This window comes from Curcuma longa, chromosome 10 (assembly GCF_044706935.1).
Source record: "Curcuma longa cultivar G26 ecotype Majalengka, Jawa Barat chromosome 10, ITB_CL_G26_1.1, whole genome shotgun sequence".
NCBI lineage: Eukaryota > Viridiplantae > Streptophyta > Magnoliopsida > Zingiberales > Zingiberaceae > Curcuma > Curcuma longa.
Window position 1 is genome coordinate 6,482,914 of NC_133870.1, and position 27,009 is coordinate 6,509,922.

At 42.4% G+C, this 27,009-nt stretch overlaps 6 protein-coding genes, 1 non-coding gene and 1 pseudogene across 12 annotated transcripts; 2 read left to right on the forward strand and 6 right to left on the reverse strand.

Moving 5' to 3' along the window:
* Positions 1-4,472: 4,472 nt before the first annotated feature.
* On the forward strand, positions 4,473-5,487 carry LOC141835816 (protein PHOSPHATE-INDUCED 1 homolog). Its single transcript, XM_074723187.1, has one exon. It carries the CDS (start codon positions 4,542-4,544, stop codon positions 5,424-5,426), a length of 885 nt encoding a protein of 294 aa, XP_074579288.1. The 5' UTR covers positions 4,473-4,541; the 3' UTR covers positions 5,427-5,487.
* Positions 5,488-5,531: 44 nt separating this feature from the next.
* LOC141835817 (uncharacterized) lies at positions 5,532-7,876 on the reverse strand. Of its 2 annotated transcripts, none has more exons than XM_074723188.1 (3): positions 7,425-7,876; positions 6,342-7,096; positions 5,532-6,271 (listed from the first exon to the last, which is right to left on the reverse strand). In XM_074723188.1, the coding sequence occupies exons 1-3, from the start codon at positions 7,719-7,721 to the stop codon at positions 5,773-5,775; spliced, it is 1,551 nt and encodes a 516-aa protein (XP_074579289.1). In that variant the 5' UTR covers positions 7,722-7,876; the 3' UTR covers positions 5,532-5,772. The 2 variants fall into 2 exon arrangements, with proteins under 2 accessions (XP_074579289.1, XP_074579290.1); XM_074723189.1 differs by having other exon boundaries at positions 6,156-6,257.
* A 2,077-nt stretch (positions 7,877-9,953) lies between these two features.
* LOC141835914 (membrane-anchored ubiquitin-fold protein 3-like) lies at positions 9,954-12,571 on the forward strand. Of its 2 annotated transcripts, none has more exons than XM_074723315.1 (4): positions 9,954-10,058; positions 10,131-10,446; positions 11,644-11,814; positions 12,244-12,571. In XM_074723315.1, the coding sequence occupies exons 2-4, from the start codon at positions 10,317-10,319 to the stop codon at positions 12,297-12,299; spliced, it is 357 nt and encodes a 118-aa protein (XP_074579416.1). In that variant the 5' UTR covers positions 9,954-10,058; positions 10,131-10,316; the 3' UTR covers positions 12,300-12,571. The 2 variants fall into 2 exon arrangements, with proteins under 2 accessions (XP_074579416.1, XP_074579417.1); XM_074723316.1 differs by having other exon boundaries at positions 9,954-10,052.
* An 80-nt stretch (positions 12,572-12,651) lies between these two features.
* LOC141835913 (uncharacterized) lies at positions 12,652-14,101 on the reverse strand. The gene is made up of 2 exons (XM_074723314.1): positions 13,810-14,101; positions 12,652-13,310 (listed from the first exon to the last, which is right to left on the reverse strand). Exons 1-2 carry the CDS (start codon positions 13,939-13,941, stop codon positions 12,864-12,866), a joined length of 579 nt encoding a protein of 192 aa, XP_074579415.1. The 5' UTR covers positions 13,942-14,101; the 3' UTR covers positions 12,652-12,863.
* Positions 14,102-14,977: 876 nt separating this feature from the next.
* Positions 14,978-15,049, reverse strand: TRNAW-CCA (transfer RNA tryptophan (anticodon CCA)). Its single transcript has one exon. It is a non-coding gene; the product is annotated as a tRNA-Trp (tRNA).
* Positions 15,050-15,487: 438 nt separating this feature from the next.
* LOC141835778 (zinc finger protein CONSTANS-LIKE 3-like) lies at positions 15,488-16,784 on the reverse strand. The gene is made up of 2 exons (XM_074723150.1): positions 16,138-16,784; positions 15,488-15,943 (listed from the first exon to the last, which is right to left on the reverse strand). The coding sequence occupies exons 1-2, from the start codon at positions 16,744-16,746 to the stop codon at positions 15,626-15,628; spliced, it is 927 nt and encodes a 308-aa protein (XP_074579251.1). The 5' UTR covers positions 16,747-16,784; the 3' UTR covers positions 15,488-15,625.
* LOC141835777 (RAF-like serine/threonine-protein kinase 20) lies at positions 16,785-23,949 on the reverse strand. 4 transcript variants are annotated; one of them, XR_012602423.1, is made up of 12 exons: positions 23,718-23,949; positions 21,022-23,487; positions 20,854-20,943; positions 20,651-20,767; positions 20,420-20,572; positions 19,258-19,421; positions 19,013-19,160; positions 18,539-18,661; positions 18,348-18,435; positions 17,680-18,197; positions 17,341-17,404; positions 16,785-17,238 (listed from the first exon to the last, which is right to left on the reverse strand). XR_012602423.1 is itself a non-coding variant. In XM_074723149.1 (10 exons), exons 2-10 carry the CDS (start codon positions 23,383-23,385, stop codon positions 18,031-18,033), a joined length of 3,414 nt encoding a protein of 1,137 aa, XP_074579250.1. In that variant the 5' UTR covers positions 23,386-23,487; positions 23,718-23,949; the 3' UTR covers positions 17,524-18,030. The 4 variants fall into 4 exon arrangements, 1 of the variants encoding a protein (XP_074579250.1); XR_012602422.1 differs by lacking the exon at positions 16,785-17,238 and having other exon boundaries at positions 17,256-17,404; XR_012602424.1 differs by lacking the exon at positions 16,785-17,238 and having other exon boundaries at positions 17,256-17,410.
* A 647-nt stretch (positions 23,950-24,596) lies between these two features.
* On the reverse strand, positions 24,597-25,702 carry LOC141836687 (uncharacterized; annotated as a pseudogene).
* Between the last annotated feature and the right edge of the window lie 1,307 nt (positions 25,703-27,009).

Sequence of the window (27,009 nt, forward strand, 5' to 3'; positions counted from 1 at the left end):
ACAGAAAATCACATTCGAAGGAATAATGATATCATGCATTGTAAGATACTTATATCCTGTGACCCAACAACAAAATGGAATATGGATAAATGGGAAGAACCCAACAAAATGACATGCCAAAATTGGAACAAAGTGTTATTTCCAGTAGAATGACCCAAACATCTGCCCAAGATGTCATATAATAACAACAAAATTGAGACTGGGTCCGAAATGTCTCCACAATATACAATATGTCATCACAACATATATACAACAGTAGTTATTATTTGAGCAATATCAACAGTAGTTATTATTTGAGCAATATCTCAATATTATTCAATGTCTCAAATATTATAAATGTGATGTCATAACAAAAAAATAAGCATAAACTCCCACTAACCCAAAATATCAAAAGGCCTTATTACACCCATACGGGTTACATGATCAACAAAAGCTTTAACAGTTATGCCTTTGGTTAGGAGATCATCAATATTAAGCTCTGTAGGGATATGCTCGACACGAGTTTTAAACTCTTGAACCTTCTCTCTCACAAACATAAATTTTGTGTCAAAGTGTTTGGTCCGCTTTGAGCTTTTATTTTTGAGAGAAAAACTCACCACGGCAGAGTTATCACAATATATAGTGAGAGGCCTAGAGATACTCTCCACAAAATCAAATTCAGCAATAAAGTTTTTCAACCATATCGCTTGACATGTGGCCTCATAACAAGTTATGTACTCTGCTTCCATGGTTGATGTAGCTGTAAGAGTTTGTTTGACACTTTTCCAAGAGATAGCTCCTCCAGCTAACATGAATATATATCCTGATGTGGACTTATGATCATCTGGGCAACCTCCATAATCAGAATCAGAATAACCTGTTACCTCAAGATGATCTGATCTCCTATATGTGATCATATAATTTTTGGTACCTTTCAGATACCTCAAAACACGTTTTACAGCTTGCCAATGTGCCACACCAGGTTTACTCAAGTATCTCCCAAGTACACCCACAACAAAAGCAATATCAGGACATGTACAAACTTGAGCATACATAAGGCTGCCAACAGACTTTATTAGAATGAGTCCATTTTTCATGTTTTGTTATAACAACAGCGGAACATTCAGTTGTAGGAACATAACTCATTCTTAGTAAGGGCAGCATCAACATTAGAAATGGCAAGGAATAACTTAACAGAGTCAACCCAGTCCTTATGTTTCATTTAACTTTGGTAAAGAGTTCATACTCATAGACAAAGCTGGAATTTAAACATTAATGGGAGATTATTGTCGAGCATATCCAACAAAAGAAATAGAGCTTATGACCACAATAAAGTTATCTCATGCAAATGCAATCCCGCCGAAGGGTCCCGAATTACAATGCATGAATTAATTCTCACATCACATAAAATAATTATATTTTAAAGCTAATATCGAAAGGATACTAAAAACTTTAAAATATAATTACAATCATTAGAACTATATCAATAAAGACAAACCGATAGGGTAAGTGCATTATTAAAATAATTCCTAATGTCACATTAATAATAATTTTCCAACAATAATATTTTATCATAATCCGTCTCGCGAAGGCGAGCTCACAACTATGAAAAAATATCAACAACAATACAAAATGATTTTAAATTTAAAAGACCTCTTTTAAATTTAAGATAATTTAAAATAACAAATGTCGTAGGCAATTCGGTTAATGGAGAAGAACAAAGTCATTGCCTTAATTAAGCAAGCAAAAAGAACCAAACAAGGATGGGGCAGCTAGTTGTGACCCACCCCAAACGTCCCAAGGAGAGACTAATAGAGAGGCTGGAGGGGAAGCGTCGCTCTCCCTCTCTCCCTCTCTCTCTCTCATTCGGCCTTCCAAACTCCAAACCTCTCCTTTGAATTATTATTATTATTTTTTTTTCCGTAAGAGGCCACATTAATTACTATTTCACATTAATTACTATTTTAATGTAATCACGATCTGACTTTTCCAAAAGGATAATATCCAAAAAAACAGAAGACTTCAAATAATAAGTGATTGTATGAACAAATGAATCAATAACAACAGTTGGAACATCTAAAGACATACATAAAGAACATGACCAGGCTACCACCTTTTTCCACCTGATCCACATTATCCAATACTAAAGATTTTTATTTTGTAAAAAAAAAAATAAAGGTATAAGTTTACACAGCTTTTACGCAACGGACTAACAGTGCTTCATCTACCAAAGGATATGACTATGTACACAAAATGTAATTGCCCCCTAGTCCTCCCAACACTATTCCTCATGAGCCTCCAAAGCAAAGTTTTTTTTTTTTTGACCTTTTACAACCTATGGTTTCAAAAATCCGCAAAAACCAAGAAATAGTCAACCCGTAACCAAAACCCCTATGGTTTCAAGTGAAGATTCCACAACTGGAACGGGGTGTCGTGTCTCCCAGTTTCGACCCTCGAATTCAGATCGCATTCCACTAAAACTAAGACCCGGAATACCTACCACCCAGCTGCCAAATCATGCTCCACCACCGGCGCCTAACTCTCGACCGCCAAATTCCCAAACCGAAAGCCCCATGGAGCTGCATGCCAGACCAAGGAACCTCGGAATTTAAGAATCGGAGGAAAACACAGCCAACAACAGAAGGTGGAACGGTTCCCAGCGGATCCCATGTCCAAATAGAGACAATGCCAAAAGAAATCGGAAGATCGAAGCGATCGGCTAAAAGGCGGAGCCTTACCGTGGACGACCGGCGGATATACTGCCTGAAGTCGAGATCCGCAACGGAATCAAGAGACGAAACGAAGAGATCTAGCAAGAGAGATCGACGAGCTTAACAAATAACCTAGCAATAAGGCAGATCAAGAACTCTGCGCTAATACGCCCAACAACAACTCGCTCCGCAATAAGCAACGACGTACATGGGCATTATTGCTCGACATGGGCATTATTAATTGTGTGGCTAAGAGTGATTCCCTTTGATCTCATTTCCTACTCCGAACAAGATACAACATTTACCACGCACCGACGCACACAAGGCTCATGTTCCACCAGTCGGCTGACTTTCCAACTGTGCACGCTGCCCTGCCGCAGACTGTAAATCTCCTCGAGCACAGATCTGGGCGTGGCGTCAGCAAGCGAGATCGCGTTTGGATCTCTCAATTATGAAGTTTATAGGAGCAGGTTACAAGAGCAGAATGCATCTAGTAGGTTTACCGATCGTGATACTCTTTTCTTTCTCCCAACTAATCCCAAATTAACCCCCAAAGAAATAAACAATCTAGTAGGTTATATTTCTCTCTCCCAAAGAAATATAACGCCCACCGTGGGGTGTGGATTTACCAGAGCAGAACGCATGAAGCGCACTACCAGGCAATCATGTTCCCTTGAAGGTCACGGAGGAATTCACCCAATGATCGGAGATTCATCAAATTGCAACACGACGGTTTTCTCCAAATCGCAAAATAAATTTAGGAAAAAAGATTGCTTGAAGATGGAAAAACTCATTGTCATATTAGAATTGATAAAACCTATCTCTGATACCAATTGAAGAAAACAAAGATCTACAATATCTAATTCATAATATGACAAATGAGGAAAAACACGATAGACATAATTAGACGTTAGAAAAATACCTGGAGCAGAAGATGCCGATGAGTTCATCTTTGTTTCTGTGAAAGAAACCTAAACAATAGAGAGAAAGTAGAGAAGAAACTGCTCCTATCACCCGCCGTAGACAAAAGTTACGTGTATGTCTCAATGGGGCGACAATCCACTTACGTTAGGGTTAGGAGTAGGGGTCTCTACATATAGAGGAAATAATGGACCAAGCCTACCCATTATGGCTAAGCCCAATAGCATCCAATTAATTATGCTAGTCCACATAAAATTATCCAACATGGGGAAGTTGACACCATACGGTATCGAAACACTTCGCAATATCAGAGATTTTCTAGATGTCAAATTGTCGAACCTATCGAGAAAGGTAGCCTGAACTGCTAGTTTTTGGAGCCTATAATTATAATTTTGTACTCCATGCAGCAAGCATTCCGAACCCTAGACCTATTTAGGATTCATTTGAAATATACCCATAATCGACGCCCTGCTACAATTTTTTCTTCCAGGCATGGACCTGCCATCGTCTTCGCCTGCCCCACACTCGATCATCGCCAGCATGCGAAAACGATAACGACGACGATTTCTTAATTGCCGCAACCAGAGACGTAGTGGCTACCCCCTTTACCTTTCAGTAGCGTTCACGTCAAAAGAATCATTGGCATCCACCCAACACACAAAGCCTCTGCTCCTAACTCACGGTCGCTTCTGCCGACGCCAGCCCCCGCGTGCTCCGTCAATGCATGGTGCATGGCGCAGCTCTCCCTCGCTTTATTCCCCTCCCTTCCTTTCCCTTTCCTCCCCACTCCCCCATAAATCATGATGTTGATGGTACCTATCGACCACTATATAAGTGGTGACACCTTAGGCGCTTTGCCACTCAGTAAACAGAGTTTCAAGGCTTCTTCTTCTTCTTCTCCTCTTCGCTGAGCTCTGAAAACAGAGTTCTATGGCTGTTTTTCTGCTCTGTTTCCTGTTGCTGCCTGCTCTGTTTCACGGGTCTGATGGACAGCCGCTCGCCATGACCTACCACAGGGGAACTATGCTCACCGGGCGGATCTCTGTCAATCTCGTATTCTACGGAAAGTTCACCGTTTCCCAACGAGCCATCGTCTCCGACTTCGTCGCTTCCTTCTCCCCGCCACCCGGCGGCCAGAAGGACCGCCTTGAGCCGTCGGTGGCCTCCTGGTGGAATTCGCTCCGCAAGTACTACGCCGCCTACAGGACGCCGCCGCCCAGGCTCGCACTCGGCCGGCAGATCCTCGACGAGTCGTACTCGCTCGGGAAATCCCTCGACGACGCTCACCTCGCCGGTTTGGCGGCGAGAGGTGGCGGCGCGCTGAGCGTGGTGCTCACGGCGGGGGACGTGGCCGTTCAGCGGTTCTGCATGAGCCGGTGCGGATCCCACTCGGCGGCAACCGGAAGAGGCCGATCTGTGTACATATGGGTGGGGAACGCAGCGGCGCAGTGCCCGGGGCAGTGCGCGTGGCCGTTCCACCAGCCAGCGTACGGCCCGCAGACGCCGCCGCTGGCGGCGCCCAACGGCGACGTCGGGGTCGACGGGATGGTGATCAACCTGGCGAGCATGCTGGCGGGCGCCGCCACCAACCCGTTCGGCGACGGGTTCTACCAGGGCCCGAGGGAGGCGCCGCTCGAGGCGGCGACGGCGTGCGCGGGGGTGTACGGGAAGGGGGCGTACCCCGGCTACCCGGGGAACCTGCTGGTGGACCCAGCGACGGGGGCCAGCTTCAACGCGCATGGGGCCCGCGGGAGGAAGTACCTGGTCCCAGCCTTATTTGACCCGTCAACGTCCACGTGTTCAACTCTGGTGTAGCTTCCCCTGTTCCGTGTGCCATGTAAAATATAAACTAAAGACGATAGAGATATAGAGAGAATGCCCAAGTTTTATCTAAAATAAGCGCGATATATAATATGAAAATTATGAATATTCGAATCGTATATCTTGTAATTATGTGAAATAAATGGTAAAAAAATATTTATATATTTTTTCAAGATTGTTAGATCATTATCTATTTTTGTACACAATCTAGTGTATCTGAATAGGGGGCAATAGCGAGACGTTTCTATAGTTAATCAGATATCTATGAGTCGTATTCGCTTGTGTTGCTTGAACAATGCTTGCTTGTAAAACACTACCCTGCTGCTGCTCGAATGCCGACTTAACCTTCAATTTGGTCTGAGAAGTCTACTTCATCGGAGAGTAGTGTTCGTTCGTCGGAGCCGTCTTTCTCAAGATCTTCCTCGTCGTTAACAATATCAATCGCGCTTCTTTGGTAGCCATGCCGGTCGCCTTCTCTATCGTGAGCATTTTCCAGCTCTATCTGTTCCAGTTCCGACGCGATCAAGGAATCCATTCGCGCCCTCTCTCGGTCTCTCGGATAGGTACAATACAAGAAGGAATAGATAGAGCAACAAAGTGCCATAGGAATTGCAATCGTAGTGTAGAGTGCCTTTGCTAGAGAAGCAGCATTTTCTCGGTCAGCTTCGGGACTACTGTTCTCGCTTCGGCCGATCATCACCGGCTTGTATCCATAAACACGCTCCGCTAAGACGCCGACGACCGGAGGGGCAAACGAAGATAGAACAGACTCGAAGGATCGGTCCAGAGCATATATGCTTGTTCTTGATTCTTCAGGCACAATCTCTGCAAATATAGGACTGCATGGAAAACAATTATAGTAACAAGAATGCATTTGGTGGCATTGTAGAATCAGATTTTCCGACATACTTGTTTGTAGCTGGAGCATTCCAGGAGATGCTCAAGCCCATGACGAAGATGACGAGGCCGTGTAGGATTCCGGTGGAGGGATCGTCCGGCAAGACCAGCATCAGCAAGGCGGCAAGCGGAATCGCCGAGGCAGAACTGATCTGAGAAAGAACTATCCTGCCGGAGTTGGGGAAGCGTTTGCCAAGAAGGTCCCCCATCATCCCTCCTATCAGTCCTCCGAGCGAGCATGCGACGATGAACATGCTCATGATGATCCCCGTCCCCTCGTGAGAGAAGCCGATGAGCTCCAGCCACATCGGTGCGAACGACAATGCCGACCATGGGAATGAACCAGTGACTCCCTGAGCCACAATTATCTGAAACGATGGGATCTTGATGACACTCTTTGCTTCGTCGAACATGGCCTTGAGATCTTCCCACATCGAATTGCCGCCGGCGACATGGCCATTTGCTGGCCTAGGGCCATTGAGAAAATGAGGATCCACGGCAAAGAGCCGGATGAGCAGCCCGACCACCACGCTGATTATGCCGACGATATGGAAGGCGACTCTCCAACCAGCAATTCCCATGACAGTAGTGGAAGCTAAAAGGAGGGAGAAGAAGCCGCCGATGATGGACCCGAGGTTGCCGGTCAACTGTAGCCATCCGAAAGCTGTACCGCGGGTGCTTTCGTCGGTGGAGTCGGCGACAAGGGATTGAATTGCAGGGGTGACCAATGCTAATCCAACCCCATTCAAGGCCCTTGAAATTGCCACCTGAAGGAAAGAGGAATTGTTGAGTATGAAGAATCCTTTGATTCTTCTGTACAGAAATTTGTTCAAGGAGTTGTAGTGTCTCTTAGAAAGATTTTAAGGAGGAAACAAGAAGAGGGATTACTCTTGTTGCTTGATTGTTCTGGGATTGGAACTAGCAGTAGAAAACTATTAAAAATTGACCAAGAACAGAGGCTTAGAAGCCCAAAACCCTAGCTGGACAAATCGTCCCATCCAATCGAGACCGAGCGAATCAAAATCCCTTCGGCGTCAAGCAAAGAAAAAAAAGGGCAAATCCAACAAAAAAAGTGAAGAAATTGATTACGCACACCTGGAGGAAGGTGCCGGAGAGGGCGACGAGGAAGGTGGCGGCAGCCCAGAGGAAGGCGCCGAGCGCGATGACGTGGGTGCGGTTGTGGCGGGTGGCGAGGTAGGCGGCGAGAGGGTAGCAGGCTGACTGGACGATGGAGCGGAAGAGGGTGAGGGAGCCGAGGCCGGTGGGCGAGGCGTGCAGCGCCGCCCCGACCTCCTTGTACACCGACGGAAGGAGCGCCTCGTCGGCGCGCTCCATGATCGCCGCGAGGTTCACCAGGAACAGCGTCCGCCACTCCGCCACCCCAAGCTTCATCCTTCGCCGCCGTCGCCGTCTCCGTCGGATCGAGATCTAAGAGAAGAGACTAGAAACAGGGAAGCGTAGACTTCGTAGCTTCGAAGAAGGCGGGATGACGAATGAGGTTTTACCTTGGACTACAAGGTCGAACAGTCACCTAGAGGATGCCACGTGGTAGGTACACTTGTGGTTGACCTGTGGGGAGTAACTCTTCATTGAATGGTGGTCCAGATCGTATTTACCTTAAATCTTTTATGCGATACCCAAATTTCTACCTAAGCAACGATTGTCAGTTGCCAAGTTAAACCACTGAGGGGTTGGGTACAACGCGACTACGCGTGTTGGAATGGAAAGGTAATTGTTTTTCAGTGTTAATTCTTTTTAAAGCTTAATTAAGGTAATTGTGGTTAATTATGGTCGCGAATCGACTTAATTAATCAAGATTAGTTGTCTAAACCTCACGTGAAAAGGGCGTGCTTGATCTCGCCAGCTTGAGCCAGTGAAGCTTCTCGGCGTCTATCGGCAACGTACACAGCGTCCTTGATGTCGCCGGCGACGGAGAGGGGTCGAAGAATTTGCTGCTGGGCTCGGGGTATCCTTGGTCGCCGGTGGCGTCGGCGAAGTTTTCGGCGGTCCGGGTCGAAGAAGTGGATCGACCACCCGCCGCTTCGACTCCATCCACCACATCACGATGAGCTGCGTGCCGAGGAGCGACGGCGGCTGGGCAGCACGCCGCTCCACGCCTGCCCCCACCAAGATGCTTATCTCCGCCGCCAGTGGATCAGCTCCGCCTCTCGGTACCACTTCAGGAACGCCGGCGGTTCCTCCCCCCAGCCCCAGCGGATCGATTTTAACAGACAAAGCTATCAAAATTCGATTTTGATCATCGGAAACTGGATTTTGTTGGTCGATTGAGACTATGAACTCGCCGCCTCCCTTGACGGCGGGGATCCATGACTTCTTGGAGGCGTGCGGCGACGGGGGCTGGGTCGGCGCTGGCCTCGAACCACGGCACGCCGCTCAACGCCTGCCCCCGCCAAGATGCTCACCTCCGCCGCCAGTGGATTAGCTCCGCCTCTCGGTACCATTTCAGGAACGCCGCGGGTCCTCCCCCCAGCTCCAGCCGATCGATTTTAACAGACAAAGCTATCAAAATTCGATTTTGATCATCGGAAACTGGATTTTGTTGGTCGATTGAGACTATGAACTCGCCGCCTCCCTTGACGGCGGGGATCCATGACTTCTTGGAGGCGTGCGGCGGCGCCGACGACGATGAGGTGCCCCGGCGAGAGATCTTCCTCCTAAAAATTTCCTTTTTCTTTCTTCTTTTCCTTTTATTTTTAATTTGACATAGTGAAATTGAATTTTCATATCGAATCTTTGGCTTTTGCCACTGACTGAGTGCACAATACACATAAAAAACAATCAAAGATACAAACTCGATTCTTTTCTAATACTTCAAAACTTTTCTGATAAATTGATATTCAATTAATGATAATAGTACAAAGAATCTGCCTTTAGCATCCAATAATGTTGGATTTGACATATTAAAGAACAATTTTCAAGTTTGAAAGACATCTAAATGGCAAGGACGATGAATTAGTGGGTAGTGACCATCAAAGACAAGAACTAATTCTTTTGCCACTTGACAAAAAAAAAAAAGAAAGAAAAACAAGGAATCAAAAATTTTCCCTCCCACTATTTTAGCATCTGAATAAAATTATTTGCCTTAAGAATTAGATTTGATTTGTACTAATGATGATAAGTCTTCAAGTAATTTGTCACTTTAACTTTGACAAGGAGAATGATTGATATGAGTTTATATTTATTTTTATTTATTTATTTAATTGATTCTTTTCTTTGTTGATAGTTTGTATGGCAATCACTCTCTTATAGAATCATATCCATTCCTTATTTAATAAGAGTTAGTTTGTTCCTCTCCTCTTCGCTTATCCATTTCAATGTGACAAGGATGGTTTATCGAATTAGACGAGTAATTTAAAGTTTGCGATCTAAAACAACCGATGTAGCGAGGAGAATTTACTCGGTCTAAGGTCACCACCAATCGTGCTTAGCTTTTCGTTGAGGATCAAAATTGTTCGAGCAAGCTTTGGTTGCTAAAGAGGCCCTCTAAAATTGCTATAGAAGCAAAGGGGGCATGTGAAATATATTTAAAATATGAGGGTTAGAATGAAAATTTTTCCCTAATATTTATTTGGGGCTGATTGGGAATAATGGAAGTGGAGCAGCCACAGCATGAATCTTGTTCGGTCTACGAGAGAGTCCCAATTGGGGATTTCTCATCAAGCTCCAATCTTGACGTGAAAATGCCCTAGCTGTGAAGGATTGGTCCTGGTTTCTCGAGTTGTTCTTCGGAATTTTCTCGTCGAGTTGAGGTTTTGTACTGACAGATTTTAGGTTCATCAGGGAGAAGGCGGCGATCGGAGAAATTCGCTGTAAGTTTCGGCTCTTGCTTGGGATTCTGGACAGATTTTCTTCTGTAGACTTGAAGTTTCCTCTTTTATCCCTTGGGATTGGATTGGATCTGCGTCGAGGGAGGTCGCTGCGCTGAGCAGAACTGAAGATTATCCTCTTCGTTGGAGATCGTTTGGAATGGCGAAAGAGGACTTGGTGGAGCTTAAATTTAGGATCTTTGACGGCACCGACATAGGCCCAAACAAGTATGAACCTTCCACCACTGTCGCCTCTCTTAAGGAATTCATACTCGCACAGTGGCCTCAAGGTAACTCCTTGGTCTTCTTCTTATCGTGGTGTCGTTGTCCTTTCACTTGATAGTGTGAGATTCGTTAAATTTCTCGTATTGGCGACGAATTAACTACTGTAACTTCGTATCCTGTTGTTTTTATGGTCTAGTTTTGTAGATTGGTGATTCTGTTGCTTCGCCTTTTTTTCTTAATGAATTCATCTCAGTGTTTTTGCTATACATTTTTTAGTGTTCGCTTCGAAACATTATCATCATGTTTGTGGTTCATTCCTGTCAAGACCATAACCTGTTAGTTGCTATCTAGGATGAATACGCATATCTCAACACCTTGGTTAACATTTTGTGTTTTAACTGAGGCTTGAAATATCGTTCTGTCAGAACAATTGGTGTTGATAACAAAAGCACTGATAATGAAGAGGAAGGAACTGAAATGCACAATTGAGATTAGATCACAATTGAGAGGAGGAGGTGGTGATGGCTTACCTCGTCAAACATCGTTACAGTCGTCACAAACCCGCATGTTTGCTTTGTGTGTCACATAGTAGCCAAAGCTTTGCCCTTGCATCTTGTCGTAAGATGTGGATGGCCGAAAGAAGTGTCTACGCCTAGCCGTAGCTAGAGAAGGCTGGAATCTCATTGTTAAAGCTGTGGATCCTGTTTGTAACCTCATCATAGAAACTCATTGCAAAAGCACATTGAGCAACCCTAGTCATCGTCTTCCTTGCATCATGTCACAGCTCCATGGAAGGCTGCAAACCTTGCCCTCACCTCGTCTCAAGTTCACAAGTAGTTTGGTGTGCCGGTCGGTGGGTGTCAACTTATTGTCTCGCTTGTGCCAACTGGCATAGAAAGAGATTTGAAATTTTTTTTTTGAGCTATTAACGCATTGGTCATTTATCCTTCCTACTACAATATGAACATAATCATATTCTTGGAATAACCTGCAAATTGGAGAAATGATGGATAAAATTAAGCCTAACATTTGGTTATGTCCATCAATCTATCACTATGACATATATTAGTGGTGCATCCTTTCTTTATGTATCATTATGAATTGTTTTGTTCTAGAAATAGCGATTATTCTCGATGCTAAGATTTGCCTTCTACTGTGGTTCTTGTCTGGTTCATTATCATTCATCTTCATGAAAATTTCATATTTCTTATCCTTTCTCTATCAAGATTTCATCACTGAGATGATAACCCTTTTACTTGTAGGCAAAGACATTGCTCCAAGAACAATAAATGATATTAAGCTCATAAATGGGGGTAAAATATTGGAGAATAACAGGACCATTGCTGAGTCCAGGGTACCAGTTGGTGAGCTTCCTGGTGGTGTCATCACTATGCATGTTGTCGTTCGGCCTCCTGTATTCGACAAAAACAGTGGTACCTTGTTTATGTTGTAGCTTTACTTCACTTTTTCTTCTTTTTGTAAGAACTTTAGCAGGTTAGCATTTCTTATTAATTGCGCTCTGACTTCTCTGGTAGAGAGATGCTTTAGGGCCTTCATGGATACTCTGAAGCAGTTTGCTCATTTTGACAGTCATAGATCCTCAGAGTTAGTTGAATTTCTTCTATATTGCATCAGAATCACCCGGTTGAGAGTTTTAAGGATTCTTTTTAGAAATCTTAAAAGTATTTGTTCTCATTCTTACTGACTTTAGCATGCTTAGTTTTGTCTTCACCAGGAGGATTCCAGTAGGTAGCTCTTGTCAGATCTTTGCTTTCAGTTGTTTCAATGGCTGGCCATGTTTCTTTCTGAAACTTGTACATCATGCTCATGCGTATATTTACAAAATTTTCATTTCTTTACAGAAAAGCAATTGGTGAAATCCAAACGGCACAGTAGATGTCGTTGCACGATCCTCTAACCAACAAGGAGGTCACCAAACGATCAAGATATCTTTAGTAAGTCATCTGCTCTTGAAACTCTAGTGTAAACTTGGCTGTAAAATCCAGTTGCATAACACCAGCTTGCACCATTCCGACAACTGGAGGAACTAAATACCCTTGCAGATTTATTTTTTTTGTTTGAATGTAACCTCAAGAAATTTGCCAAAATTGATTGTAACTTGCCAGATTTGGGATTGTGTAACTTGATCTGAAACAAGAGAAATATATATATGTGCTTCCATTTCTTCTATTTAGTCTGTTTGATCAGAATGAAGAGGCATAGTTTGGTTCTGAAATAACAGCTTCAAACCAAACTGACACTTCTATCTCTTAGCATAAATGTTCTTCCAATATCATGGTTGCAAAGTTAAAAAGTATAGCAAATTCCATACATTTCAAGTATTGTGCTTGAATCCAGATTTCCAAATTGTCTAAGGAGTCATGACAACAATGAACATAAGCATTAAACTCTTATTTGTCACAGTAGTCTCTAATGCACTAGGAACAACAACACCAAAGTTAGAAATTGCCATCTTCTTTGGTTACTTCTTCCTCTTCTTTGGAGGTTGAATTGCCTCCTCATCCTCTTCTTCGTCCTCGTCATCGCGGTCTTCATCATCTTCTACCCTCTCTTCCTCATCGACTCGACCATCCTCATTCTCATCATCTTCATCATCATCATCATCATCATTATCTTCTTCATCCTCAGGATCATCTCCTTGTTTGTCCTTGCCATCCTCATCCTCTTCGTTCTCTTCACCTCCAGCACCATTGCCGAAGACTTCCTTACTATTATCGTTAGGGTTCTCATATGTCTCTCCATTTCCATCTTCTTCATTGCCCGCAGCACCATCATCCTCAGACACATCATCCTCTTCCTCCTCACTGCCATCTTCGTGACCATCGCCATCGGCGGGCTCACTTTGTTCATTCTTTCCTTCATAATTCTCCCCAGCCACTTGAGGGTAAACCAGGACACAGACCAGATCCTGACATCAATCACTGAAATTAAGCATACGTTCCTCTTATTGTTGCTAATCAAATCTACGAAGCTTCATGAGATAAAAATGAAAACTTTAAAAAAAATTCAAAAGATGAATTTGACTCTCTATCAAAGCAACTTTTCTAGAAAATAAATTGGGCAATAAAAAAAAATCTAAAACGTGTTTCATTCATCTATCAACAATTATTACACAATCAGTAAAAGAACAGATTTCCCAAAGGTTTCGACCTCAAGATATTTGAAGAACTGCAAGTAAAAGAGAGAAAAAGAAGGGAATATTCGATGGTATATGCCGGGGGCAAGTAGATGAAATCGCGCTTTTGTCCCCGCGGAGCGGGGACCACCGCCGGACTGTATTCGATTTAATTCGATCTCAGTCCCGCACTGGCGCAGGATAGCGCGCGGCTGGCGGAGCCGAGGGTTTTCATCGGGAACTGGCGCGGTAATGATAACGACTGAGGAATAGTACGGGGATTAGGGCTCACCGAGAGGGGGAGGCTGGCGAGGGCGGCCGCGACGACGGAGGTCGCGAGGAGGCCCGCGGCGAGGGTCTCGAGCGCGTAGGGTGGAGGGATCAGGGAGGGGAGGGACGGAAACGTCGGTAGCGCAACCTCCATGGTTTGGATCTGACGGCCGCGACTTGAACCTGCAATGGATGAGTTGGAAAAAGGAGCTAAGAAGCGTACCTGAAACGAAGATCTGGCCAACTACGAAAAGACGGAGCGAGGCGAGGCGCAGAGGGCGGCGGCGGCGGCGACGACGACGACGGTCGAAGGAAGCGACGGTGGTCTGTGGTTGATGCTACGGTGAAGCGCCCGTAGAAATAGGTGGGGAGGAGGATGAATCGGTCATTTTCTTGAGTTTCCGGTTCATCGAACCGTAGTTATGGTTTTAATGGCCGGTCTGACCTCCAAATTAATGATCCTCGACCGGCTTAATCACCCAACGGTTGGGAGTGGGTAGGAATTGGATTCGCCATAATTTAATACCTTGGGTTAAGTTAACCAACCGTGGTTAATGGATGTGGTTAGGTGATGGTAAGGATTTGGTGTGGACTTTTGTTCAATACTAAATGAAAAGTTGCATTTGCCCCCTTCAAATTATATATATATATATATATATATATAATAATCATTCAAGTACGTAATTCTTTAAATAAATTAATTTTAATTTTTAGATAGGGATGAGTAATTACTTAGCGAATCAAACTGATTAAATTGAATTTTTTTTAATTAAATTTTGTCAAAAAATTTAATTAATTCAATCAATTACTAAATTAATCGATTTTTTTAATAGTCTACTATGGATAGTAGTAGAGGAATAAAAAATTTAAAAAATTAATTTTTTAAATAATAGTCCAATCGATTGCTTATGATATATCAATCGAATGTTATTCAATTTAACCAGTTTAATCAATTTTTAAAATCGACATCAAATTGAATAAATGGAAATAATCTAAATTTTTTTTATAAAAAGCTAAATTTTCGAATAAAGCGAATCCAATTTTAGAAGTTAATTCAATTTAAGCTATCTTTTCCTCAACCCTAGTTGTTAAAGATGTTGTTAATATTTAATTAATTTATATTAGTCTTGTCAAACCTTGCTTTCAGCCATTGGAAAAACGTATTTAAAAAAAGAAAAAATATATAGATTTGAACCCGACGTGAATCGAACACGCAACCTTCTAATCTGGAGTCAGACGCGCTACCATTGCGCCACGGATCCATTGTTGTTATAAAGGCATGTAGGATAATTAATATCTATATAATCACGTGTGATTTAAAACACAGATTTCCGAGTGAATCTATAGAGATAGCAGGCATCCTCTCTTTTAATAATATTAATATTTCGCACTGTAAATTTCGACTCAATATTTTATCTCTAGTTATTTAATAAATAGCAACTCAATTTTCGTCATCCATCGAAGAAGTAACACAGAAACTCTGAAGCTGCAGGATGACCATGGAATCATGGAAACGCAGTCAAACTGAGCATGATCTAGTTTCTTTCTTCATCTAAATATGCTCTCATAGATGATGTTTCTTTTTCTCTCGATTCACTATATTCTTTTACATCACATTAAACACTAGAATTAAGGTTTTCTTCAGTAACAGAAATTATATATATGACTGAGCTTGCCAATTAATTAATGGTTTAATGGAATTAACATAAACTGAGTAAGCTTTCATTCACAATATATAATTTCACAAAGCATATACAATACAATTAAAGTGGCCAGAAACCATTAGTTCTATTTCAGACCTTTATACAATACGATTTCTACGCGTTTAGCTTCAAATTTCAATACGACGGCACGACGCCGTAGTCGTCGTCGGCCATGAGCGCAGCCACCGCCTCCGAGTAGATCTCCGCCTCCGTTCGCCTCACGAACCGCCCCCTCACCCTCGGCCGAGCCTCCGCGTAGGCCTTCCTCGACGCGTACCGTATCGTCTTCTCGAACCGCCGGCTCTTCCTCTTCTCCCGGTACCGCATCAGCCTCGCTTCCCGCTCCGCCCGCGCCGCCGCCGGATCCCAGTTGTTGTGCGAGGGAGTGTCTGGAAGCCCCGCGGATCTCGCCGCCTGCGACACCTCCGGCACCACCGCCGTCTCCGACGACTCCTGCGCAATGGAAACTTTACAATTTAATCTCATGGAAAATTTTAAAATGCCCCCTTGAGAGTTTTGGATTAGTCAAAATGCCCTGTTTAGGCTGTTTAAGTGGGACGATAATGGGAAAATTCCAAACATGGAGGGTATTTTTTGAAAATTATATCAATAGCTTTATGGAGTTTATGCGGAGCAATTGAACTTACGCTGTGACAAAAGGAAAGATCGGGTTCGGGTTTGGATCCGATAACGTTGAGATCCAAACACCCGCCACCGATGCCGGTGGGCGACAGGAGCCACGCGGCCGGTCCCGCTTCCTCATCGACGGAGGCCTTCGACTCGTCGGCGTAGTCGAGGTCCAGGTAGGCATCGGCGTCGGAGAAGAAGAACCGCGGCGGCAGCGCCTCCTGGTGGAGGAGCGAGTAGCCGGCGGCGGCGGCGTCTTCCTGGAGCGTGGAGGCGACAGAGGCAGCGGCGGGCGCGGGGCCGACGAACGGCTGTAGGGAAACGCGGTGGTGGCGGCTAGCGAGAGGGTTGGCGGCGTGGATGTCTGCGTCGCAGGCGACGCAGAGCGCGGCGGCGTCGGCCTTGCAGGCGACGGCGGCGGGAGCGCGCTCGCACACCTGGCAGAGCCACGTGCGCTCGTGGCGGGAGGCGAGACCGTTGGCGCCGTGCACGCGCCCGTCGCAGGCGCCGCAGAGAAACGCGGCGTCGGCTCGGCAGTGGAGCACGGCCGGCGCGGCGCCGCAGGAGTCGCAGAACTTCGCCGCCGCCAGGCCGCCACCGCCGAGCCCCTTCTTCGCCGCGTTCGCCATCGCCTTCACCTTCACTTCCTCCTCTCTTCTCCTTCCTTTCTCCGCCTCTCATTTTACATTGCATTTACTTTATATTTTGGGGACCTTGGATCCTGCTAAACCGCTATTGGTCGAGACTCTATCTACTTAGTCAAGGACAGCCAATGAGAACATAACACGTGGCAGATGGGCCCCGGTAACGAACTGTGATTGAAGTATAATTCTTTGGTTGTTGCTCAAATTGTCAAACCTGAGACTTGAATTTTCAACAGCACAGGAAGTTCTTGTCATTCTCATCTTATCATTTTGGAAGTACATACAATAGGTCATCAAATTCGATCGGTTCGATCGGGATTTATCGACTATCATTGTCAATCTTTTTCCCCGGTTTTCGTATCGGGTACTTCTACTGAAGAGATAAGCATATAGAAATTGTTAAAACATCTCAAATTTGCAAGAAGAAGAGATCTTTAGACAGACTTGGAAAGAACATAGAGAGCATACTTCAACAGTCTGCAAAGAATGAAACATTCATCAAATGTTTTAAGTGCATGATTAGATACAAAGTTCAATCTCACCAGATCAAAAACAGATTCTTCTAAGTACTTTGCTAACCTGGCTCCTCGAGAGACTTGACCGAGATGAAACCCGAGTCTTGTTCGGTTGTTCTTCGGCCCGGCTGTGACTAAGTCATAAGATGCAATACAAATTGTTATTACCTCACACATCTTGTGGAACTAAAAGCAGAATGAAAAACAAATAAGTAGCAATTGAGAGTTTATGGGCATGTTAGTGTTTTAAGGCTAAAGGAAAATTGCTTTACAAGGTTTAACAAGAAAAAAATTAAACAAAATTTCCATACAAGGAAGAAAATAGTATATCTATACAACTTATTTATAGGAGTCTGTATCGGAAAACACCATCTCAGATTCGATAATCGACAAAGGCAATCACCTGTTTGGTATCATAAGATCTCCTGGAAAGAAAACTGCTTACTTTAAAAACCAGACAGCAGCCTTCCAGAGAACACTAGATATGGATCCAGCTAGAGGACACAAGATTTTGCTCACTTTTCTTGCTTCTTCTAAATCTGTCTCCTTTATTTGGGAGTGGCATCTCTGTACACATCATTTGAAGGTCTATTTGCATGACATGGGACGATGTATGGTAGCATTACCGATGCCCATGGATGCCTTGATCATCCTCCGAGATGCTTTGTTTCGTAGTAAACACACTAATATATATGAGAATAAGATTGCACGAAAGGAGAAGCGTACACTTTCCTTCATCATCAATAATTTTGGATCACTTCAAGTTAATTGCTGCAGCCATTTTCCGCAAAGTCTGAGATATCTCAGAAAACGATGGCCTCGATGCAGGATCAGAAGACCAACAAGTTTCCATTAAGGATTTCCATTCAGGATCACACCAGGTTGGAATTTTAGGTCGTATGCTGTTGTTTACAATGCCACCTACACACAAAAAAAACAATAAATCAATGTACAGAAGTTCACTATATTTGAAGTTGGTTAATGAGAATTCATAAGAATATGTTTGAATTAATCATGATAATCTAAACAAAATACAGTGCTGTTGTTGAAAGTATTAACTATGAAGTATACCTATGATCGAAGCACAACGCATATCCGCATAAGGATCTTCCCCGGTAAGCAGCTCCCACATCACAATTCCATATGAATAAACATCAATCTATGCACGCACAAGCCCAAAAGAAAGAAATTAACAAAAGACAGGATGAACAGGTAATGTGTAAGGAGATTTGTGTAGCAAAAGATCATGCACAAAATCTAACCTTTTCAGACACCATATTACTTTTTCCGCTTAAAAGCTCCGGTGCCATCCATGGTAAAGTACCCCGAAGACCACCTGATACCAATGTGTGTTGCTTTACTTTTGATAAACCGAGGTCGCCAATCTGGTATGAGATTGATGACAAAGTTATGGGGGTGAGGAATGTATTGGAAATGTTATGAATCGATGATCGAATAATTAAAAATCCGAGAAGGCTCCATGTAACATGGATCCAAAAAACCATAAATCGAGGAAACATTCAACCACTGTGCTCTAATGCTTTTATACATGGACTTCATTTATCTTATAAAAAATTGTACCTGCATCAGACACTACCACTCTTTACACTGTGACATAACTCTACTTTGATGCAACCATAGTCATGAGTTATTGGATGTCCTCAAGATCAATCACGCATAATCGAGCCTGAATTCCAATAAATACCTTGAAACTTGCAAACAAATTGAATAGGTACCTTACACACGGGACGATGTGGATCTCTCATATTAACTAACAAATTTTCGCACTTGAGATCAAAATGAACTATGTTCTTTTCATGCAAATACTCCATTCCAAATGCAACATCCATGGCTATTATTAGTCGTTTGCGGCGGTCAATAGTCCTGTTTGCAGAAACAACACATCATAAACTCGTTAAAACTTCTACTTAACAAGCATTATGTAGTGAACAATGCTCCACTAAATTATTGCTCCATATACCGATCTTTCTTTTGCAGAAACTGTTTAAGTGATCCATTGACCATGAACTCCGTTACAGTTGCTAAGCAACCATCAGGGCCATCACGGACTACGCCATAAAATGAAACAATGTTGGGATGATGCAAGCAACTCATTATTAGAGCCTCTTTCCAGAAATCTGCAATCTGCAAACATCAGCAATTGATATTAAAATGAAAGAATGTTGGGATAAAGCAACTCATTATCAGAGCCTTTTTCCAGAAATCTGCAACTGCAAATATCAGCAATTGGCATTAATTGGAAGAGAATATACAGATGAAAAATCAGGCACAGAGGAATTCTCAATACTAACAAAAAACAAAGGGCAACAAAACCAAAAGTCTGAAATTTTGGTAAAAGCCTTAAAAGATTGACTAGTACATGGGTATACAAAAAAAACTATGGAAGAAGATTGTACAGGAAAAATATATACTTCCAGTTTAAAAGTTTACAACATCACAGTAAAATGACTGAGAAAAAAAAACAGTGTATGGCATTAAAAATTTTCCACTGTCCATCAAAGACATGCTATTACGGTCTGCAACACATTCTTTTCTCAAAGAAAAATCCACAATGGTTGGTGCCATAGAACTCTATCCATGATTTAATTGTAAAAAGGAAATGATTAGCTTCATTTTTCAAGGTACGACAGAATTCACACAGTATCAATTGAATTGCCTAGTAAACTAGAAGCAGAAAATACCCATTATCCTTATAAGATTCTCAGGGTTGAAATTTTTCTGACTGTAGTTTGATAGGCAATAATGAGATGCTAGTAGTTTTGATGTACAATAGGCATCAAAAGTTCACAGTGCTGTTTATCCAGGCAGGAAAAAATTCATAATCAGTGTGAAAACAATCACTCACTAAGCAAGAAATGGATCACATCTCTGTATATTGCAATATTCTTACTATGTAAAACATCCATATATACTAGCATTGGCACCACATCTAAGGATAGGTCGGCATCGGTGAAAGGATGACAAAGATAAAACTCAAAGATGATCTCTTATAATGCACAAGTAGAAAATGGCAATTGCAAAAATTAGCAAAGTATGACAACATAAAAAAGAACACTAGAATTATATAGTATGATTAATAAATACAAAAAGAAACATTAAGATAAATAAAATGTATAAACTACCAGACGTTCTCTCTCAGATGGCTTCCCTGCAAAGCAGCTAGCTTTTATTCTTTTAATGGCGACATCAGAACCTCTCCATTTTCCATAATAGACTGATCCAAATGTGCCTGACCCCAATTGTCGAATCTCTTCCAGGTCGTCATTTTTTATAGTCTTTAAGAATATCAAGGTTACAGTAAATGATACAATCAGGAAGATTAAAAACAAAAAAGAAATGTGATAACAAGAGACCTGTAACCCCTTTGACAAAGCTTCAGCTTCGGCAGTTGTGGGCTCAATTTTACAAAGTTTCTCATTTTCACTATTTCCTTCCAGGTCTGCCTGAACATCTAGATTTGCATTCTGATTCTGCATAAGGAAAAAGGTAATGAAATTAAGCAGATATGAAAAAGTTTGGAAGATGAAGGAACATAAGCATTTTAACTAAATGAGACCTGCAACCCTTTAGCTGAATCTCCATGTTCAGCTGTCATGGGCAGTTCACTATTTCCTGTTAAGTCAGCTTGAACATCTGCATTGGCATCCTGCAAATAATAGCAAATAGCAATAAGAATATCACTGAGAATAAAGAAGTCACGCAAAATGATGACAACCAAACTCACTTTTGGTTTGTGTTCACATAATGATTCTTTCTTTCCAGGAGTAGAATCCAATCCAGAATTTGATTGGACCATGGCCACCACCTCCTCAGCACCTTCCAAAACTGCTTTTTTCACAGAAGCAATCAACTCAGGTAAAAAATTCAAGTTCTCCCCCAGCATGTCCCTGTCTCCATGAGCAACATTACTGTCAGCATCAAGATGTTTGTTTGTGTCTTCTTCCACTTCAGAAAGTTGCAATTCTTTTATGGAAACTTCAAAAAGTTTATGTTTTGGAAGAGTAATGTACACATCAGGTTCATTTGAAATCACATGTTGCTTCTCCTGCCCTTCTAAAGTCATATTGTTTTTGGATGTGGCTTGCATTTGGAGCGCAGGCTTGTGGGCCTCAGTGGCACTAGAAATAGCAGATTCTTTGTCAATTTGGAACGATGGTGATGGCACAAGTGGAATTTCTTTAGAAGGAACTTTTACATGTAAACCAGGATAAACTGATGCAAGGGGAGGAATGACATCCTGATCACTGCTGTTTGGATTTGTTCTAGTATCACATTGATGTTCATGATCTGCAGCTGCAAATTCTTCAAGGCTAACCAGCTTATGACAGTTATTCTGGGAAGACAGAGCATTTGGAATTTCGTTATCAACCAGAACATAGGGGAATCTTGGACTTCCCTCCTGCTTATATCTTATAAGAGCTGGGTCTGGACCATCCATTATCATTGAACCAGCAAGCTCATATGATGTTCCAGGGTGAACAGGGACCTGTCTATTTCTCCAAGATTGGGCTGGGTAAAAATTGTTTACGCCTTGGTAGGGACTATCTGCTCCATATGCAGAAGGCTGATTCTGATACCGAATAGCAGCATCTTCAAATCCTGGCACATTTGCTCCTGGAATAGCTCCAGTTATATGTTGAGGTACAAAAACTTTGTTTCCAATATTAGCTCCATATTGGATGTAATGTGAATCATTGTGGCTGATGCAATTGTAAGGGAATGATTGCTTGTCATTAATGTTCCCATGTGTAGCATTCATCATATTACCATCAACATATTGTTCACTTATCCTACCAATTCCATTTTGATGCATCCTCATATCCTCAACTCTAAGAGTAATATGGTTGTTGTGGATGGCCCATCCGCGTTCGCAATTGTGCAAGTCATTAAGCATGGGATGCTGCTCATTATGTTCTTTGACATAGATACCATGCCCCATCTTAAGGTCTTGATTTGGCATATATGGATCTTTGCTACCAAAACAACCAGTGCATAAATTTGGAAAATTCCCTACGTATTCATTTATGTTTGACTGTTCCAAGTATGGTAGCCCATGCTTCCAGCGAGTGTCATGGAAATGTGCATCTGGCATGAGACAGTGGTTCCTCTGGAAAGCCATGCAACAATGCTCACAAAGATTGTTCCCCTCGATCATATTATGAGAATGACCCAAATTAGCCGGAAATCCAGATTTTTCTTGCAAAACTGCTCCCGGAGGCATCCATACATAACTTTCTGCTGTTGATGGACAATGAAGATCATACTGATGCAGCTGATGACCTCCTGTGTGCTGAATGCAACCCTCCAAAATCTTATCACTGACCTCCCCAGCTTCATGGTAAAATCTAGCAGGTGATGGTGGAGGTGAGAATTCATGTGGATCGTTAGCAGCAAAACATCCTGGAGAGAACAAAGCAGGGCTACGAGGAGTATCCATTTCACCATATCTTTGGCCATGAGAAGGAATGGTAAGGTGACACAAATTAACCTGATTGGGAATTCCCCCATCAATGCTCAGATGCCCAAAATAATGCTCAGAAATTTCAGGAGGTGATGTGGATTTAACATCAATGAGGCTGTTGATGGCATCGATGTACCTCCGCTCGGCTTTCCGATCATCGGCATCATAATGTGGACCCATGGTGGCTACATCTTGATCAGGACATTGTGAGAAAAGAAAGATCCTCAACCATGTCTGACCATCACCATTTGCGATGAACTTATCATACTCCTCCATCATGTTCATTACATCCTCATCATTCACAACCGACACCAAGGCATCAAGGTCCTCGTCCGGCTGTTGGTACTTGATTACCGACACCCCATCAAAGAGCTCCTGCACCCGAACCAAGAGGTCGTGGTACGAGATGTCACGAGGAACATTCATGATCCGGGTCTCTCCTCCCACATAGCGGAGTCGGCCGTCGAGTGGGCGCGGGAGGATGCTTCCACCAAAGCTGCAGAGGAACTTGACGCGAGGAGAATCATCCACAGCTGCGCCAATCTCCATCTCAGGCCGCAGAGATTGAGAATAGCCAGAGACAAAGCAAGAACAGTCGAAGGATCCGGGTTCCCCTCGATTACACATTAGAGACGGACTACCAGAGAGAGCGCGATGCCCGGGAATACGCCTCTATCGCCGCCACTCGGACTCCCCACGAAACCCTCCTCCAAAACGAAGCCTTTCCCACTGAATCGGAGTCGTATGCAAAGACAGCAACACATTCATCAAAAATCACCAAATAAAAACATTAGCATAAAGACAACCACTGTCCTAGTTCTTCCACTTCTGAAAAATCTTACCTTTTTTTTTTGTAAAACTAAAAAACAAACGATTTTGGCACACGAATCCAACAAAAAAAAACCCCAAGCTTGAAACAAAACTAGCAAACGACAACACCTAATTAAGAGAAATGATACCTCCGATAACGCAGTATTTCCGATCTGAGCCCGATGCTTCCTCCCTCGATCTTGCCCTCTCACATCGAACAAGGGACACAGCAAGAAAAAGGCCCCAGAGTTGAGGAATCGGGGCAACTTGATCCGAAAGCACCAGCGAAAGGAACCAAATTACTGGGGGTGGAAGGATGATACCTTGGGATTATTCCATCACGAGGCAACCTCCACTCGCCATGCGTGAGACAGAGAGAGAGAGAAGGAGAAAGAGAGAAGACTGCGGCTGCCCTCGATGCCGCAGGGGAAGGAGAAATCGATCCTGCTATTTATCGCCTCACTTCCCCTGCGCTACGCTTGCGGCGGGCTCGACGATGACGTAATCACCAAGCACTATTCACTAATCATGTTTAAATTGTCGCTTACCGTTTAATTAATCATATGCATAATTTCAATTAGTCACCAGGTTAAGCTTATCCATAAATAAATTTAAAATGATTATTTTTTTTATAAATTCGAGTTTGGTTTAAATTTAAATCAAGCTTAATTTCTTTACACCTTACCAATAAATTTATTTGATAAAAATTTTATTAATAAATATAATTCATAAATTTTATTCAGGATTATTATTTATAAAAGGTATATAATCTTTATGCATAAACACTAATAATTTAAATAAATATGCATTTAAATTTATTCATTTTAATTTAATAAATTATTTAATATTTTCAAAACTTGCACCACTTGATAATAAAAGAACACAAAAAGGGCTTAAATACAGTCCATCTTTTCCATTTTTACTTGGAAAACAAAATGAATATCAGGAACTCAGAGTTGTGATCTCTAAGCTTTTGAGGTATAATTGAGTTGATTACGATGACAGAATTGTAAAAGAAGACAAACAGAATTGTTGTATTATCGTGAGCGCTTCCGAATTTACTTTGACGGACGATCTACTTCAGGATTAATTGGTAAGTACGGATCTGTAAAAAAAAAAATTTATCTCTTCTCATGCGTTCCACACGCTATGTTCAACGTCAATTGCAGATCAGTCTCTGCCTCGATCTTCTCTTTCATCTGCTGTTTACCGAACAAGAACTGACTTTGATCTTCCGACGAAGTATCGCAAGTTTCCGAGGCGGCCAGACCGATCCAGTCTGAGAAATTCAGCGTGGAATTCGACGTTCCTGAATTCGAGTTCACGTCGAGTTGGTGCAGCTGTGCCTTCTCGCTGCTCCTGATCTCGACCATTAGCGTCCTCTGCACTCTGTACAGGCGATGAAGCTCGCGCACCTGAAACCTGAACACCTCTTCCTGCTTCATCATCGTCTTCCTCAAATGATCCTTGCCGTGGTGTTTGCCGAATCCCTCCATCGTCGAGCTGCTGCCGCATTTCTGAAACAGCAAGATCGAATATGCATCATGAACTCGAAAGAAGGATTTGGAATCCATCTTCGATGAGAGTTAGTTTAATACTGTAATTCTCTTTCATTTATCAAGAACTGGATTAGATATTATTAGTTTTGGATTAGCATATAAAGATTTAAAGATTGATATTTATGATAAAACAGTTTCTGAAAACCAAAGAAAAGAAAAGACAGTTTAGATTTGTATACTTCTCCTGTTCCATCATGTTGCAGTTCCATGGAAGCATGTAAATCTCATGAAGCTGTCAAGAACAGCATGAAGCTTTTCAAATAAAATAGATGAATGAAAAACACAAAGTTTATAGCATTTATCTTTCATAAATTCCTTTCATCCCTGCTCACCTTGAAGCCTGCAATCCACTGCTCATCTTCCCCAAGTCAAGATGAACACCTGAGTCTTCTCTTTCATTTCACTTCATGAAGAGAATTGCCAACCATCGCAGAGAGTTATGGTTCCCTTAAAAGGAAAAGGAACGATATACAAAGAGATTGGGTCAAAGGGAATGGTGAGGAATCCTATACTATACTGAAATCAAAATATGGCTGGGTTTAAGCTGTGCTTCGAATTTATCCAATCGACAAGGGTGAGACTTTAGTTTAGTTTAGTAGAATGATACCTTCCATCCTCTCCAAAATAAATATAAAAAGTCTTTGTCCCTTTTTGCACTGTTATGGATTTAGGTGGATTGAGTTGATTCCTGAAAGATCTGGTTGAGTGGGCCTGACGACTAGACGATAGAGTCGATTGGTTGAGTGAACCGGTGCGAATGTGATCCTCATCCAAAGAGGGAATGCATCTAGGCAAGAAGATTTGTGTCAATTCTATCTTGCGAAAAGTCGACAAAGGGTGTTCTAGGCCATCTCTTAGACAATCAATTGTAGTCCAAAAGAGTGGGACTTCACCTATCAAACTAGTTATCAATCAGTAGAACTACTTAAGATCATTAGAAAAACAAAAACAAAGTGCAAGTGGTTCAATGGATATCAATCTAACAAGAGGATGGAAAAGAGAACATGATTCAAAGAGGTGATGATTGCATTATGGAAAAAGAACTAATAGCCTTATCTTAACTATCTCTTTATGTCAACTCTGAGTTCATCACAAATGATGGAAACAAAGAACTTTCTAACCAAAGTCAAACTCCCACAAGAAAGTGATTCTTTTTTGCTTATAAAAAGAAGAAGAAGAAGAAGAGGAATAATGTGCAGATGAACATGAGGAGAAAGCAGATAGCCATCACTGTCCAGTATTGTGCAATGCTCCAAGGTTTTACAGGGATTAGTTTAATGGTGACCCATCTCTCTCTGTCTGGTCCAGAACTCCATTGTTCTTGTTGGCTTGCTGCAGAAAGGTCCAAGTGAATGAGGCACTGCCAAATGTCTTCTTCTTCTGCCTTCCTTTCTCTGACAATTATTCTGGTCCTCTTCTTCTTGAACTGCAAAATCTGGCTGATTCATTGCATGTTTGGCTACTAACATGGGCTGCTATACAACCAGACAAATCATCTAGAAAAAAAAGAGTAATTTCTTGGGGAATAAAGAAGATATGATTGGCATGGAGATTGGCTTGTTCTACTTGTGTTCCACATTCACTTTGTGAACTAAAAGAATCTAGAATCCTTTTTGAGACCTCTCCTATGAGCTAAAGAAGGAGAGGTATTTGGCTAAAAGATCATCCTGTTTTACCTCAAACAGAAAGAAAGAGTTTAAATTTTACGCGAAAACATCCGTCAGAGCAATGCAATTGATATTAGCAACTTAGTTAAAGCACAGAAGAAGAAACATTGTTGAACTTGCAAACAATTCTTTTGCTTTGCACCCTGATAATAGAACCAATTAACGCATCAATTGAAGAAAGCAATAGATCATTCAAAGGATGCATGAACACTAAC